The sequence below is a fragment of the Onychostruthus taczanowskii genome, unplaced genomic scaffold, assembly GCF_017590055.1.
Source record: "Onychostruthus taczanowskii isolate IOZ18803 unplaced genomic scaffold, ASM1759005v1 scaffold59, whole genome shotgun sequence".
Classification (NCBI taxonomy): Eukaryota; Metazoa; Chordata; class Aves; order Passeriformes; family Passeridae; genus Onychostruthus; species Onychostruthus taczanowskii.
The window spans coordinates 220,867-238,519 of record NW_024503568.1 but is presented as its reverse complement, the minus strand read 5'-3'; the positions used below and the strand labels follow the sequence as shown (position 1 = coordinate 238,519).

The 17,653-nt window shown below is 37.2% G+C and overlaps 1 protein-coding gene across 1 annotated transcript in view; it reads left to right on the top strand.

The window, feature by feature from the left end:
* DNAH11 (dynein axonemal heavy chain 11) overlaps window positions 1-17,321 on the top strand; it is a 75,415-nt gene extending 58,094 nt beyond the window's left edge. Inside the window, 7 exon segments of the mRNA XM_041418255.1 lie at window positions 812-894; window positions 5,173-5,332; window positions 5,766-6,019; window positions 7,391-7,488; window positions 14,504-14,579; window positions 14,581-14,696; window positions 16,644-17,321. Coding sequence (XP_041274189.1) covers window positions 812-894; window positions 5,173-5,332; window positions 5,766-6,019; window positions 7,391-7,488; window positions 14,504-14,579; window positions 14,581-14,696; window positions 16,644-17,058 — 1,202 coding nt within the window. The 3' untranslated portion in view covers window positions 17,059-17,321.
* Window positions 17,322-17,653: the final 332 nt, after the last annotated feature.

Genomic DNA, 17,653 nt, shown 5'->3' with positions numbered 1-17,653 from the left:
AATGTCAAGCCTTTTCCTCTGAGAATAAATTCTTTTTGACTAGAACAGGAGACAGTTAACTTCTGAAAAGCATCAAGACTGATGATTTTGTCTATATAGCATTGACCTGGAAGCTCAGCCATTCAGACTAATAAATCAGGCAATTTATATTTAATCATTAACTAACTCCCGAGCTGAACAGCTATTCAAAATTAGAAATGGGTCACCCCGGCCAGGATGACATTACAGGCAATCTATAATGCATTAGAATAAAATTATAGTGATTTTTAACTGTCTGGAAATTTATTACACTGCATGTTCCAACTCTTAAACCCTTGTTAGCCAATGTCACTAGTGATTTATGGTGCTTGGCTGGTATGGTAAAATTACTGAAGATTTAAATAGACAATCATTCTATGTTTAGCAAATCTTCAAATTTCAAAGCTATTTTGGAGAATGAGGTGGGTACTCTTTACTGTTTATGACTTACCCATCAGTGACAACAAGAAAGAATGGATAAATCAAAAAGCCCTCTTGTAAATTAATGGATTTATTGTCTTGTTGCCCTCAGTTAATGATTTAAAGAAAAATCCAATGACTTCTGTAGGCAAAAAGGGATGTCTAAAATACTTCAAAGCATAAATGCTAGATTGCTGTTAGAACCTTTATCAGGAATGGACCTTTACTTGTCACTCTTTGATTGTCTCTTATGGATGGAACTGGGGTTTAGGAGGCCTTGACACACCAAATTCCTGTGTTTATATTGTAAAGCACATACATGCTAACTCTTTAAAGCAGCATACTTTGATTAATGATATTTCTATTTTCTTAGTGGACCTTCTATATTCCTCTTTTGCAACAAAAGACTTTGAGACTTCTGTTGAGAATTCTGTGTCTGTCTTCCCAACACTGAATGTTTAACCATTTCAGTAAGTATTTCTGATTTTTCTGAAAAACATAAGTGGAAAATACTTCATGAATATAAAATTAAACAATTCTTTTATTACTTTGGTTTTGTACACATCGAAAATTGTGTTTTAGATGAGAATGAGTTGTTCTTTGAGATTGCTTTTATAATCTGTACAGCTTTCAGAAATGAGCACATGTAAAAGTTTTCTTTTAAGCCCTGAAGTAGATGACACCAGCGAAAACCAAGCATTTAGTATTAAATTACATGAAATATAGAGGATACTTTCCATCCAGAGATTTACATTGATTTAGATTACGTCATGTAAAGGACTGGAAAGATATTATTTGATTACTATCATTGCTCTGAAAAACAAATGTCTATACAGGCAGAGCATAAATGGCTGTCCTTATAAATACTTCTGGAGCATTTTCCTTCTTTCATCCTGGCCCTTTCTCTGCTTCAGTCACAGCAGAATGATTTCCTGATGTTTCCCTAATGCAAGTGAACAAACTATGAGAAAACTTTATTTCATCTGAAGTATTTCAAACAGTACAAACAAAGAAGAAAGGTTATGACAGTTTATTCCTATTTTACATCAAGAATTTTATCCATTTGAAGATTACTCTCATGGGCAGTCAATTTTTACCTTCCTCTCCATGTCGAAGTCATTTGAGCATGCATTCATGCATAGTTTCATTCCTTTGCTGGAAACTGTACACACAGAACAATCAAAGCATAATGTGCCAAAACTGCTGGTTTGGGTTTATGCCATGTCACAAATCCTGACTGAAAAAGAGAGGATCTATATCTTAAATGTTCATTTTCTTTAAAGAGAATGCTTTCATTTTCTGAAATTCTTTTGTAACCAGCTTAAATTTCAAATAGATGGTGGGCTGTCTTTATCACATAACTGGAATAAAAGAACAGCTTTCCACATAGATGCTTATAATAAATCATCAAGATCTGAGACCATTCCTGACTATTCATCCTAAATATCCTAGGGTCAGCATGGTTAAAATGAACTCTGCAAAAGAACAAGGGAAAGCAGGGCTCTCTGTAGGGAAAAAAATATATATTAAGAAAATTATTCTAAAGTTAAACTTTGACAGAATCATTGCAGCTGGAGGGAACCTTCTGAGATATTCTAATCCATCCTCATTGATCAAACAGGGTTGGTTAGACCAGATTGTCCAGGACCATGGAAATTCCACAACCTTTCTGGGCAGCCTGTGTGTTTGGCCACCCTCATCTTTCCTCCTGTCAAAATTCCAAATCATTGCAGCCTTAGCTGAGTAAGATGTCTGTAGTTAGTGGGTAAAAGAAGAAAGATAAATAAGAGCAACAAACCCTTCAGGTCTTCCAGAATCGTAGAACATTTTGGGTTTGAAAGGACCTCAAAGATCATCTAAGTTCTAAATCCCCCACTGCCATGGGCAGGGATACCTACTCTGCTGCCTTTCTCCTCCCCTTGGGGGGAAAAAGTGTGAAAAGCAGAAAAAGTAGAAGTGAATCTTTATTGAGGTTGAAACAGCTTTTTCTTCCTCTTTTTTGTCTTCTAATATTTTTGTTTTCTTACCTTTCCTGAATGTTCCTGGAAATGCCTGCACTGGCAGTAGGACACCAGGTGCTGCCAATATTGAAGTGTGTCCACCGGGCTTTATCTGATATAAACAAAAGCACCAATTACTGAAAAAAGTCATTATAGAGAGTGTTTGACAAAGAGTTATATCCCATTGTTTTCAGCTTCAAAGGTTTGAAGTCACCACCAGAAATTCTGGACTGTTTCCAGCCTTTCCAGTCTTTGGAAGTGTGTCTCTTACTGATGGAGTACTTCTCCCATTGTACTTTGTGTGCTTCTGGTTAATGGCATGGAGATTAAACATTCTGTCACTTCCATGGTGCTCAGGAGATAACATTTTCTAATTTTGCTCTGCAGTCCAAAAACGTGTTGGAGCCAGTTCACTGAAAACCTCAAAGCACAGAAGAAAACTTTCATGTGGTGACATCTTATTGACAGCAGCATTTGTGTCTTACTTTGGACCCTTCATAAGACAACATCACCAGGAACCAAAGGAGCATTTCTGGATTCCTTCTCTAAATGTACAAAAAGTAAAATTTGAACTTCAGATGTGTGTGCTTAATTGAAAATATTTGCTTTCCAGGATATGTACATATGTACACTAACATAACTTATATATATATATATATATATATATATATACACACACACACACATATATAGTGTGTGTGCACACAGGCATACTTTCCTCAGATTACAGGTATCTCTTGAGGGAAATGAAAGAGAGAGGTTCTCTGGCAGAAGAATATCCCTTCCCTCACTGCCAAAGTCTGTTCTTTGTGACACCTTTGTAACAGCAAACGCTGTAAAAATGATAGAGCTGTACAGAGAGACCTATTCTGCTTAGCCTCTCAGCTCCAGGAAGAGCATGTAGTTATGATAATCCCCATTTTTCTGCACATGGAGGAAATCATGAGAGTACTCAGTAAATGCATAGTAGTTCCAATCTTTGCAGTTGTCTCTGCTAAGCTTTCTCCTTCCTTACTTTTGAAGCTTTGGACCATTCTTCTATTCCTTAGTGCAAATGTTCCTCACCCCTTCCTACTTGTTTCCTATTTCTTATGTGCATTATATGATGATTAATGTCATTTTTTCTCAGAAATATGTGAAATGGGCAGCACTTACCTCATTTTCAATCACAGATCTATGACACAGCAGGTGAGCTGAGTTATGAGGACGCTCTGGAAACAGATTTAATGTCAAATTCGAGTTTCCAAGGTCAGCACTTGGAACTGTGGGGGCATCTCTTTGTAGACATTTGCTTTGTGCTAGAGTTTAACAGTTGCTAATTTGTCTGGAGCTTTGCTTTACCTGGAACCTCTCCCTGTCCTTTTCCACCAAGAACTTGCTCGCAGATAAAAACCTTTCTCAGAAACCTCCTTCGACCTTACAGCCTAGGTAGAAAAAATTGCCCTGTATATTTTCAATAGTAGGACTCTGGAAATAAATGTCATTCTTAATTCTTTTAAGATTCTTCTGAAATGGATTGAATATTTTTATGAATAAAAATAAACCATACTGTGATGTTTTGCTTTTGCAGATGCTTTCACTGAACAGCAGTGAGACAAAATACCTCGTTTCACTTTTGTTTTCCTGCAAGTGAGGAAGAGTGGAAAATAAGAGACAAATACACTTGAAAAGTTATGTTAAAATAGATGTTTATTAATAGTTCTCTACAGGAGGAACAGTAAGTAGTTCTATGTCATTAAGTATCAGCAGATATGGTGACAATAAATGTACCTATATATTCAAATATTTGTTGTGCATTGTGTGAAAATTAATATTGGGAACACTAATAATACCCAAGTGCTATTGTTTTTCACCAGGAAGTATTTGAGATCATGAAAATTATTGTATTGGTTATCTTACAGTCCAGAGATAAAACAAATCATGTATTCATCTTTTGATATATTTAGATGAATGTGTTAGACATGGGAGATAGATATATTGCATGCTTACAGAAGGGAGTATATGCCTGCTGGGAACTTTGTGCTTGTATTTTCAGCTCATTCATCAAAAGTTAGGTTTATTTTGGGGTCAGGGATTAGAACTAAGAGTTAGACACTTTAAGGTGGTATGTGTTCTGTAATACTATGGTAACTATGACACTGTGCCACAGAAGCTGCACTAGAGGTACAATGCCATTCGTATTACTAATAATTGTGCAAATTTAGCTCAACTTAAATATGTGTAATCTTTTTCATTATAAATCACTGTCAGATATACATGGGGATTGTTTTTTGTTTCAGTGTGCACTTTTAAAAGAGGTTTCAGTCTAAAAGCTAGCAATGAGGACTAGACACATCCAGGGAGAAAGAAAAATTTGATGGAAGATTTTTTAAGATACTTCTGATATGGGGGGAGAAGGTAGTTCAGGTTTAATATTGATGATGCAATGCTTTCCTTTATTTATGGCTTTTGAATTCAATCAAAAAATCACTGATAAGGAAGCCTGGAATAACATCATGAAGGACTTGGTGGGGTTTTGCCCTTTGCTTCAGTAAGGAAAAAAATTAATTCCAGGCATCTGGTACAGTTCTTCTATTACACTTCCACCAACCCTTCTTGTTTGTTCCAAACAACTTATTTATTCACTCTCTCTTATTCTGTTGTGCTGCATTAGGCATTTCTCTTCCCACCCATACCCGTTTGGTAGGCAGTGGTTTCAGACATTCCATTTCTATTTTATTTCATCTCCTTGCAGGTGCCTGTGAGCGGTTGGCACCCAGCAGGCATGGCTGTGAGATGTGACAGCCCCCCAGTGAAGGGGCGCTCACACGAGAGCTTTGCTGCTGCTGCTGCCCACAGGGAGCTCCCTGGCTGCCTCTGCCCCCGGAGATGGCCCCATTCTCTGCCTTTTGAGGGTAGCTGAACTATATTAATAAGATGCCATGGGAATCCTGCTTTAATACTTTTTTTTTTGTGGATAAATACTGATTTATGTTCCAGAAATAGGTGCTCAAAGCATACAGAAGCATTGAATTTGCAATATCAGAATACAATGACTTTTATAATATATGAAGAATTTTTAACTTTATTGAACTATAAATATTTTTATGAAGTAAATGTCTTAAGAGAAAACCCTTTTTAAAAATCTGTTATAAATATGATAAACTGCTCCTCGTCACTTTCCTTTTATCTGAAACTCCACAGGGATCCTCCTTACTTTTCTGCCTTACTTTAATTTATATCCCCCCAGTTATCCAGTGCATTTCACTGAGTCATGTCTTGCTGCTTGGTAACCTTGCTGGAAGATTGTATTCCACTCTGATTCTAAGGCTCCTTTTCCTGCGACAGAAGGCCTGGACCCGATTGCCACGTTGAGGGATGATGCTACGGCTGTGGCATGGAGTAACGAGGGCGATAGAATGGCAACAAAAAACACCACTGCTCTAACAAACTGTGAGTGCTGACCTCTGATGATAGATCCCCAGCAAGAGGGAATTAAATGGGAAAAGAATAGATATGGAGCTGGCCTTAAAGTCGTAAGTCTAGGACAGAAAGGATATGTGCATGATGAAGAATTGGCTTTTGTGTTTACTGCCTTCAAGGTCCCCTAATTTCCATAAGGGATTTTCATTGGAATGCACTTACTTAAAGAATTGAAATATTACAACAATTCTGCTCATTTATTCATAGCATCATTTTCCTTTTAAAATTGTGCTTGAAAAGGCGCCCTTCTTATGCTGTTTTCAAGTGATGAGGAGGAAATGAAGTGGAGGTTGTTGTGCACTTCTTGTGTGGGTCAAACCATGTTTTCAGCAGGTAAAGTGCAAAGCCTGGTGGTAAAACCTTACTCATGCTCTACAGTTTGGTCAGCAGACCACATCATGTGCACCTCACATGCATGTGCAGCATTCAAGGCAAAAGCCAATATTGGGTCATTTCCCGGTAAATAAACATATTTTTAGTTCTTATACTTATGACTGAATTATATGTTAGCTGATAGCACTGACATGTAACTGATCTCTTAATGAATTTTCTTATGTTTACTTAGATTTAGGGAGATAATGCTCCATTTCAAAGGGTGTTCAGTTTTTTCTACTGAATTTCAGATATAACACACAATTACACAACACACTAAATGGTCATAGTAATGCCTGATTTTTAAAATAGGTCTTAATCATCTAGCCTATGTGCTCATTTGAATCAGCTCTTTTCCCTCATCTGTCCTGGTTTGGTTTTCGTTCTTTTTCCGACCCTCACAAATAGTCATCATTTTTCATTCACACTCAGTAGTACCCTGCTCTGTGAAGCTATATTTTCTGGTTACTTATCTTACCATTATTATTTAGTCCTTTTCCATGCCCATTGAAACAGATTTCTCCCAAGTTACTCAGATTCTAATTGTTCTTGAAGTCCTTCAAGGAAATAGTTATAATTTAAATGAGGAAATACCAAAAGCTGTAACACAATAACATCTATAGATAGATACAGATATAGATATAGATGATATAGATATAGGTATAGATACAGATAGAAATATAGATATAGATATATGTTCCCCCAACTTTCTATGTCAATTCCAGTGTCTTCCATGTGGGGCTGTATCCTCATATTTGCTTACAAGAAAAGCCACAGCAATATATGTTTGGGGTTTTTTGTTTGTTTGTTTGGGGTTTTTTGTTGTTGTTGTTTGTTTGGTTTGGTTTGGTTTTTTTGTTTTTTTGTTTTTTTTTTTTTAATATGAGGACTAGCAAGAGCATCGGTAGAAAGATTTTGAACTCAAAACTGTCAAACTCTTAAACACTGGGCAATTCTTTGTGAACAGGTGTCCATGGTTTAACCACGTGCTTTTAGAAAAACCTTGCCATTTATATTATATAAAGAAAATCTTTCTATAACCAGTATTTATCTAATATTGCAGGGGGGAATTATATTTTTCAGGTAAAGTTTTCTGAAGACCACTGAAAGAGATTTAGCTTTTGATGAGACTGTACGAATTGAAAATATGTGTGACTATTGATGCCATACTTGATCCTCTGCTTGGAAGACATACAGTTAAAAAGGGAAGGTACGTATGCTTGAGTGATCAGAATTTTTCCATGACAACTGGATCTATATTGCTTTGATTGCCACATTTTGCTTAGTGCTTCAACTCCTCATATAACAAATGATTTCTTTTTAAAATGCAATGGCTAATATCTGGAGATGAGTGGATATTAAAATGTTAGTATCTGCATCTGATTAGATAGCAAAATTATGTTCTCAGTTTCCAAATTGGACTCAAAATACTATATAGATGTGTGTTTCTCAAACTTGAGTGGAATTCTTTACTTCATTACTTTAAAAAAAAAAAGAGTAAAATAAGGAGTAGCATATATTATAATTCGGCTCAAAAGACAGGAAAGTATTTCCTTTCCTTGGAAAGCAAGGGGGAAGGTGTTGGAAACAACGGGCTAGATTTGGATTTAACAATAAAGAGTTTTCCAGCCGCAATATCAACTTAAGGAAACTGTGCCTTCACTATGCCGTAATTGGTTTTTCAGCCACCTCATGAAGTAATGAAGCAGTTTTAAAAGGAAAAAAACTATATAGATGTGTGTTTCTCAAACTTGAGTGGAATTCTTTACTTCATTACTTTAAAAAAAAAAAGAGTAAAATAAGGAGTAGCATATATTATAATTCGGCTCAAAAGACAGGAAAGTATTTCCTTTCCTTGGAAAGCAAGGGGGAAGGTGTTGGAAACACCTTGATTTGGATTTAACAATAAAGAGTTTTTCAGCCGCAATATCAACTTAAGGAAACTGTGCCTTCACTATGCCGTAATTGGTTTTTCAGCCACCTCATGAAGTAATGAAGCAGTTTTAAAAGGAAAAAAAAATGCAAAAACAAACAAACAAAAACCCTGGAAAGTAAGACAAATGAGGAAAAACTAATATGGTAGGACACAGGGCAGAAATAAGTAAGCCAGAGGTGGGGACTGTTGATGTTGTTATTGCTGCCAACCACCCATGCATCAAACCAGTGCAGCTGATCCTGGTCACAAATTCATCATGGCAGATGTCACGGTGGTGTTAGTGCCTGCTCAGTTTTCTCCCTAAACTTAAAAAGTGCAATTTAAAATATTTCTTAAGATCTTATTTGGATACCTTTTAGATACACATTTTCAGGGTGGTAATAGAGAAAATAAAGGAGTTTGTACTAGGTGCCAGAGAATTTCAGTCTGCAATGTCTTCCATAACTTCTCACGAAAACTTCAGATGAAATTGTTGAGTCCTCAAGGCAGATATCAGCCTAAAGAATAATGTTGATTTGTGGTTGCTTGAGAGTAAACTTATTAAACCTCACTGAATATTTCATCTGATGAACTGAAATGCCGTGTTTCTGCTCAAATATGAATTTAAGTCAGAATATGTTCTGTTCTTGTTTGCAAGCAACTCATCAACAAGCTAGATTTTTCATGTTGGAGAATGTGATGTTTATTATGCTATAAAGCCAGACATACTCCTGGGGCATTTCTGGATGGATCACACATGTTAGTCAAAGAGTGGTTAGAGTGCTTGAACAGCTTCATATTGTTGAAAGTGAAAATATGAAAAAAAAATTATAAATAAAGACGTTATCTTATTTTGCACAGGTTGCCCAAGATTTTTCTCCCTCGTTCCCACCCTATATTTCAGGCATTGGTGCCTGCACAGTAAACCTAAGCAGTAAAAAACAGCTCAAATCTCCTTGTATACATGGAGCTCCTGGAGGATGCACTCTTGCCCTACACTGTGAGACCTTGAAATGATCCCCCTTTGTTTCACTTCTCTATAGCTGTATTTGAAGTACTTCAGAGTAAGAGCATACAGCTTGCTTTTCAGAATCCATAGTGAAGAAACTCTACTGAAAATTAGTATTATACTGGTCTAAAAGAGAGATCAGAATTTTCGCAAGGTGACAGACTTTCAAGGAATGGGAGGATGTGAAGGGATGTGAAACAACAGAAAGAAGTTGGATTGAAAAGGACAAAGGCCACAGCAATACAGCTTTGCATTTATTTAACAAGGGCTTCCACATAGCACAATAAAGTTGTGTGTGTGGACATAAAAGCAAATATATGAAGCTACTCAAAAACAGGTTCTTCTGTTGAATATTTACATGACCTGGCATTCTGTGCCTGATTGAAGATGCACAAGTCACCTTTGAGGGGCACATGTGCCTGTGTGTGTATAATTATAGATATATATATGCATATATATGTACACACCACAATATATATATACACCACAATATATATGTACCCACCAATATATACCCCATTTATTTCCAAATAAGCAGTTTGCCTCATTCTTGATTAATTTCTGGGGTTTTTTTTATTTTAGTAGTTCTGTCAGGTACTTTGAATTTTTTCTTCCTAATAAAGAAAGACTAGAAAGGTATTTGTGATAGATATGGTGCAGTCCAGCAGTTGAAGTTCATTAATAATTGGAATGTTGCAGAGTATGAAGTAATGAATACTAATTACTCCTTTCATGTCTGACAGCACCCCATGGACCAATACATCAGCCCAGACTTTAATTTGGTTCTAGTAATGGTTTCATCAATAGTACATTAATTCTGTGTTTGAAAAGATGTACAGTTGAACCTGACCCACACAGTAGATACCACTGTCATAAAATGGCCACATACTGACAACAACTGGATAATTACAAATAATTAAATCCACTGAGCTTCAGACAATCCTAATTTTAAGTAAAATATATCTTATCATATCAATCGACAGAAAGCATAGCAAGGGAGATTTATCAACTTGTACTCCTTGCAAAGCAAATTTACTAGCCTGTTTATTAGAGAACTTGCTGATCTGTGAACCACATCATAAAAGTACGTCTCCCCTTCCTTCTTTGCAAGAAGGCTCTTATGTTTCACTCCTGGATATTCTGCAACAGCAGCTCTTGGTTTCTGAATGAAGCCTGCAAAAGAAATTCTCAGCCTTCGAGAACTTCAAATGAATAAATTTATATTTTCCTCAAAATCAGCTCACAAAAGGGTGAACTAAAGGTACTTGTTATCTCTGAAAAGCAGACTTCATGCTGAAGTGCCTTAGTACATATTTAGAAGCCTAACAAATTTTAGGTGTTCAAATTTGGATAAATTTTTAATTTTGGAACTGCAAAACTGCTCAGTTGTTTCTAGTGCACTTTAGACTGTGGCCATATCTTCAAAATGGCTTTAAAATGCTCAGATTTTTGTTAAAATATTTCAAGGTATTTGCTTTGAGAAGGAAAAGGAAGAAAATAATAAAATAATTTTAAGAAAATATCAGTTGTAGTACATAGCTTTATGTAAGCATGAAAACCACAAGACAAAAAGTAAGTAAAATTTGGGTCCAACATATTAGCAATGTATGCAAAAATTATTCAAGATGCAAATACTTAGGGGTTTTTTGGAGCAGAAAAACCAAGGCATAAAAGTAAATAGGTACCAACTCTATATGGTGTTGTGTTTTGGCCTTCACCTGCTATAAAGGAAGCTGTGCCATTTAATAGGTTTGGTATGGATGGCCCTTAATATTTGAATTTTTACCTGTGTGTGCCCTATCCTGTTTCCCCAGCACGTCTCTTTTGGAAATCACTGGCTATGAGCATTAACTATAACAGATCAGTGTTATTTTGACTCATAGGGGAGAAGATAGAGGAATAAATTCATTGTTCATAAGGCTCCTATTTGCATTTACACAAGGTGTTACACTTGCTGAACTCCTTTGCACAGTCACAGAGGTAGTCATGTCTCTTCAGCTGCAAGATTAGTTTAGGATTTTTAAGATGTCTTGAAGTTTGATTTATGTGCAAATATAGCTTGTATGAACAAGTTTCCATTTTTAAGAGGCATGAGTATTATTCATGAAACAGCAAGAAAATTCACTCCATTTCTCCACAGGGAGAAGCTTTCCTTGCCTTGAACACCTTGTCAGCTGTACAGCTTCAAGGCAGTGCCTTTCCCACTGAACTAGTTTGACCAACTTGCACAGTTTGCCTACTGAGATTGCCTAGTAACAGCCCCATTCTGTGCTTGTTTTCACCTGATTTATTCTGCTTCGTTCTCTGTGTTACTTGTTGGGGTTTGCAAGTCAGTTCCAGAAGGTTTTAATTTTAAGCAGCAGGAACTGAATGAAAGCTCCTCTGGAAAATGTGTTTATCCCTCTTTCTTCCTGCTGAAAAATATTGTTTCCCTGTATTTTCCTGTCCAAAAATTTATCACTTACTTCATTCTTACTGAGCTGATCCAAAACATCTCGCTACAGGAAGCTATCCCACCATTCTGCCATATAGAGTTATGGTCTGTTTTGGAGAACATCTGCCCTGAAAGGTACACTTTCATTTTGTGTTGCATAAGAAGAAAATGTCCCCTAAGAAGTGATGTTGCATAAACTCTCGAGCCATTTCATTATATGAAGTGTTGTTCCTATATTCAAAATTTTTCACCTTCATGAGTTCCTGTCTTTGAAAGACCTAGGCATTGTTACCTAAGGCAGAACATACACATGGGAGCAGCAGATCTGTGTGTCAATCAATCTAGCTTGACAGATCAGACAAGATGTTACACATGTCCCAGTCTTCTCATAGCTGAGTGCTCGTGTTACCTCCTGGAATTTATTTGTTTTTATATTTGCTTTGGCTAAAAATATTTTATACTCAGGGCATATATAGGTTTTTTAAAGCTTTTTAAATCCTTTTTGAATCCCTTAATCTAATTTATTTCAAAATCTATGAGAATTTCAACAGGAAAAAAAAACTAGTGGGGAACATCTCTTTTTAATTTACTCTGTTTGTTCTTGAATACCAGGGAGCTGGGACTCACATGAAAGATGCTGTGTCTATTTCTGGGTAGAGTGGTGTTTTAGTTCCATCCGTTCTGTCTGCTGCAGGTGAGGGAATAGGACATCATGAAGTAAACATTGCCAAAAGTAGAACTTGTCTTTAGAAATTTCTTTGGTGACTATTTTTTTATATTCCTTCTATGATGGACTTCCATTATTCATGCCTATTTTGCTGCATTTCTTCATAATCCAGAATTAAACTCTAAACAGATATAGTTTACTGAAAAAATTAAGTCATCCTACTGGGTTCCCCACTTCTCTGTTTATCGTTGTTGCTTATACTCTTGAACAGTGCAAGAGCAATAACAAAACATTTCTTTTTCCCAAATCCATAATTAACAGAAAACGTACAACAGCTGCAGTAATAAAACCCACCAAGTCATTATGTAGGTTTTGCCTTTCATAGGTGATAATCACAGAAATTGGTTATTTATTGCTTCTGTGAATTGAGAACTCCTAAAGGAAATATTTTAATCCAGAACTCTAAAACTTGTTATATTTCCTCACAGATTTCTGAAACACAGCATGACTCCCTTAGCAAAGGTTTTTCTTCTGACAAAGCAAACTGAAGGACGTGTCCTTTGTCAGATCTCTTGTTTCATCAATGTGTGTGTGTCTTGAAAACAAAGCAAAATTGTGTTCTGTATGTCAAGCTCCACAGTTTTGTCCCCTCCAGCTGCAGTCAGTTTTGAAGGCTGTGGAGAGACCATGTGGCAGAACTGGACAGTGAATTCATGTCCACCTGAGAGAGGCTGTATAATCTGAAAGACATGACCATATGGCTAAATTATTGCAGTATTATACAGGTATAAGCCTGGAAAACCCATCTCCAGTATTTTGCATGGCAGTGTTTTACAATATACATGTCTGATGTTGGGTTTTGTAGAATCATGGGTTTTCCAGCACTAGACATAGTAGGTTTCCTTAAGGAATTCACTTAGGCAGCTCTCTTGTCTTCCTTCTCCCTGGTGAAATGCAGAAGGGTCTTAGCACACCATTATGTTTAGCCTATGTCTTATAGCTAAGGGCATGTCAGAAGCAGGCAAGGGTCTTAAGAGCTGAAACCTGTTTCCTGGCTCTGGCAATGCCCTGTGATAGCCTAGAAATAAAGCAATGTTAAAATTTCTACAGATAGTACTTGTTTTATTCATGTCCTCATGTGACTTTCATCAATCTCATTTTAAGTGTTTAGTATCTATGTTAATGCAATCACTTTGAAAATTGAGTTAACAAATGCCAATTTGAATTTTATGAAGAGTTCCATGTTATAAGTGTTCTATTGGCCCTTTTTTAAACCCAGTTTTATTACTAATATTTGAATCTCCTTTCTTAGCAGAGAATATTCAAAACCATTGCCGTACAGAAAGCACTGGTTTTAGGCTCATGCGTGGCAAGTGAATCCTGAAAATTGACACACTGTTCACTGGGCAAGTCAATGACAAAGAGTTGTGTCACTGGGTCACACCAGACCAGACACATGGCACACACTGTAGTCCACAAGTGATCTTTCGACTTTTTTTGGTGCTATGCCACAGAAGTAGGAAGGTGAACTTCATGTTGCCTCCCTGCTGGGGCTCAAAATGGCACAGAGTGGCTGTGTAGGACAGGCTGCACCCCTCACTGAAGGTGAGGGATCAGGAAATGACAGCTCTTCAGTAAATAAAAGGTGAACCTAGCATAACTCATTCTTTCATCCAACGAATAATTAATTTGGAATGAAACATTTAGTAAATTACCTTAAAAAACATTATTTTTGTTGTTTCAGTTGCCAGCCATTCCCTCCTCTAGTCTATCCATTTGTTATAAACACATGTCCCTGCTTAGTTTTTTAGGCTATATGTTTAAGGAAATTACAGTAAAAACTAACAATAAACTCATTGGCATTTGTTTGAAAATTTGCCTAAGTTTCTGGTAAGTTATGATGATAGACATTTAGCCCTAAGCCAGAGATGCTTCAGTACAGCAGGGAATAATCTCCCTGTGTCTGTTGTATCTATAAATGAAACTACAAAAATTAAGAAATATTCCATGTATTCATTTTATACTTTTGGTGTGTTCAATCATCCTCATTTTGTTTCTTAAGTTGCAGGCACCTAAATTTTGACTTGTATGCATTTGCTATGCTGCTAAGATCATAGAGTACCCATTGTTTGCAATCTGAGATACCTGTGAGGTTTTAATTAGTGAGATCCCCATTCTTGTGCATTTCATTCTTTCCCAGATGTACCAAGACTGAAGACAAAAAATGTGAATTCAAAAAGAATTTTCATCTCATCCTTCACACTAAACTGGCTAACCCTCACTTACAAGCCACAACTGCAGGCTCAGACCACCTTCATTAATTTCACTGTCACCAGGGGCAGGCTGGAAAACCAGCTGTTTGCTGAGGTTGTTAATGCAAGACTCACAAAAAACATAAGGTAGGGACTACATTTTGATTTGTCTATTGCCTGCTCTAAAATTTTAAGTTAAGGATTAATATTCTGTTTGAATCCACTATACTGTAATTGTTAGTAGCCCATATTAGAAATATTTTAAGAGTCTGTAAAGTGTAGAAAGTTCTTTCACTGATTTGTTCAAATCTGTGCTCCCAAAGGGCTTGTCTTGACCTAAAGCTCTGCTAGAAATTAAATTTATTGTTATATTATTCCCACACTTCTCTCTACCGCTTGGTTTGTTCTGTGCACTGCATTTAATTTACAGAGCAGGATTAAAGCCTTCTGCAGTGCTTTGTGCTTCAGCGATCTTGAGCCAGTAAGTGTAAATAAAATTCCATGCCAGTCTGTACAAGGGTATAATGGCACTGTTAAGAGCTAGGGCATTTGGTTAATAAATCACAATTTATTCCTGCAAGGATGCAGTTCAGTGGCTGCTGCAGTCATACCAATATATAGTATGAGGAGAAATTATAAATGGTTAGAGGAAGGACTTTGGGCAGACTGTAATCTATGAGATAAAACCTGAAAAAAATATACTGAGGGGTGTGAAATGGATAACAAGAATACCTCCTATTTCTCTAGTGTGTCTTTCCAGTTATCTCATGTAATTAACTAACTTAATCCACAAAGATTTGCTCCACCTGTTTGAGGTACTCCTGCTTCATGTAAGGGCAAACTGGGTCAGGGAGTTTAATCAGCCCTTGAAGAATGAAAGCCATATACTTGGGAATGAGATCTGAAAACAGCTGTCCATTTACCTCTGCATCTGCACATTGTTCCACCTGGGACTGCCTGCTTACAAGGCTTGTATCACCCAGGGTTTTGGTGTGAGTCAGAGTCTGACTGAGAGCTCCCCACAAGACTAGTCAAGATCTTGCACTGTCAGAAGGTCAGTCCAGCAGATCAGACTATGACAACGTTTTCCCACTCTGTTTGCTGCCAAAGTGAGGTTCTCAGCCGTGTGCTAGTCTCTGGTTTTCTCAGCTGCCACATAGATTACGAGTTGCCATCCCTGACAAGATCACCGTCCTTTTGTGTAGTCTCAGGAGGAAGGGCAGTAGGATAAAGTTCTAGTCCATGACAACCTAAACCTCCTCACTTTGGGTGTGCAGAACCTCAGGTCTAGTATACTGGGACAGAAAGTAAACTGGCCTTTCAGAAATTAAATCAAATTAACTGATGTAACTAAACAGAAAATATAGCTCACAACTGCTATAAAACATTATTTCTTGCTGTGGCTGTTTAAACACAGTGTTTTTGTTCCCTCTGCTAGTCAGTCCTCACCAAGAAGCCAGAACAGTTTCATGACTGAGCTCAGGCAGCTGGCGGATGACAGGTTGCTCAGCCTTCAGCTGCCCAGGGCAGTCTCCTAGACCACAGTGAAATTGTAAAGAAAATCAAATCAGCAAAGTCAACTGCAGCAGAAATACAACACAAGGCAGTAACAATTGAACTGTTTCTAACAACTTAAAGTCACCTGTAAAATGCCTATTCTTATTATTCTATTATTATTATTTTAAGTGTAATATTTCTATAAGCTAGAATAGGAAGAGTCAAATTGCTGCCTTTCCAGAAGGGGCTGTCCTCCCCATATTCACTTTTTTGTATCTATAATATGTTGATGTCACATGTTTGATTTTTTTTTTAGGTGCTTGAATTAGTACTCATAAAATTAATAAATACCAATATGAAATTTGAACAATTGTATTAATATATGATTGCCATGTTTTCCCAGGTAAACAGGCATATTCCTGCAGAGGACTGTTATTCCCTAATGGTTGTCTAAGATAAGAAGCTTTCTTACTTCAGATATTTTCTACTGCCTGAAAATAAAGTCAGTTTTCTAGAGTATATCCATATTATTTTCTGTATGGATAGGACTATTTTGGTAATTGTACAGGATAATCATGGCACATTAAAAACAAACAGGACAGCTGTCACCATTCAGGTAGCTGAAGCCAAGGAAAATGGAGCTCAGGATGACACCACAAGAGAGCATTACAGACTGACAGCTGGAAGAGCATCCGCTCCTTACTCCGGGAGTGTCAGCCTGGGCAGTGTCAACCCCACCTACCAGCTCCCACTGAAGGCAAAAATGTCTCTTGCCAAGTTTTTTTTTCAAAGTGCAAGAAACGGAGTTCTGCCTCCAGCAGTGATGATACATTGGTTATTGCTTGTGCCAGATGTTTGCATTGGCAGGGCTGCGAGTCGGAGGAAAGAGAAAACGATGAGATCTCCTGCTGCTCTGAACCACAGTGCATCCCCACGGGTCTCTTTGTTGGCTGCTTCCATTCTGACTGTGCTTTCTGACTGTGATTGCGAAAGTTTACCTTCCTTCTGTTAAGCCATCCCACAGAGCCAGGAAGGAAGACTTTGGAGGAATTCTGTGCAAACAATTCCCCATCGTAAACCTACCAAATGATCTAATGCAGTGAGTAAGGGAGATCACCCACTCTAAAATTACCAGCTTGTTCAAGTGAGAGAGTCTCCATGCTGAGTTAAATAAGGAAGCAGAAGAGTATTGCTGTTTGCAGCTCTCACCCCTCGTTTGCTGAAAATTTCCTTTAAAAGCCTCTTTTCAGCCTCTTGCATTTTTCACTGCTTGGGTCAGCTCCTTATGGGAGCCTACAGTAGGAAACCAATTATCTTATGAGTAATAAAGCAAAAAAAGCAAAATCAAATAAATAAAAATAATTGTACTAACTCTCAGGCCTTCAATGCATCTTCCACAAAGCAAGCATACAGGTTGACAAATCAGGAGATGTTCAGTGTTGTATCTCTAACCTAAAAGAAGTTGTCACATATTCGACCTTTCTTTTCACAAACCAAGGATTTTTGAAAATTATAAGCTCATTTTCCTGGCCCAAATGGCTTTTCAGGTGAGGAGAAATTTTCATATTGGTGATGATGACATTTACTGGATTTACTGTTTCTTCTCT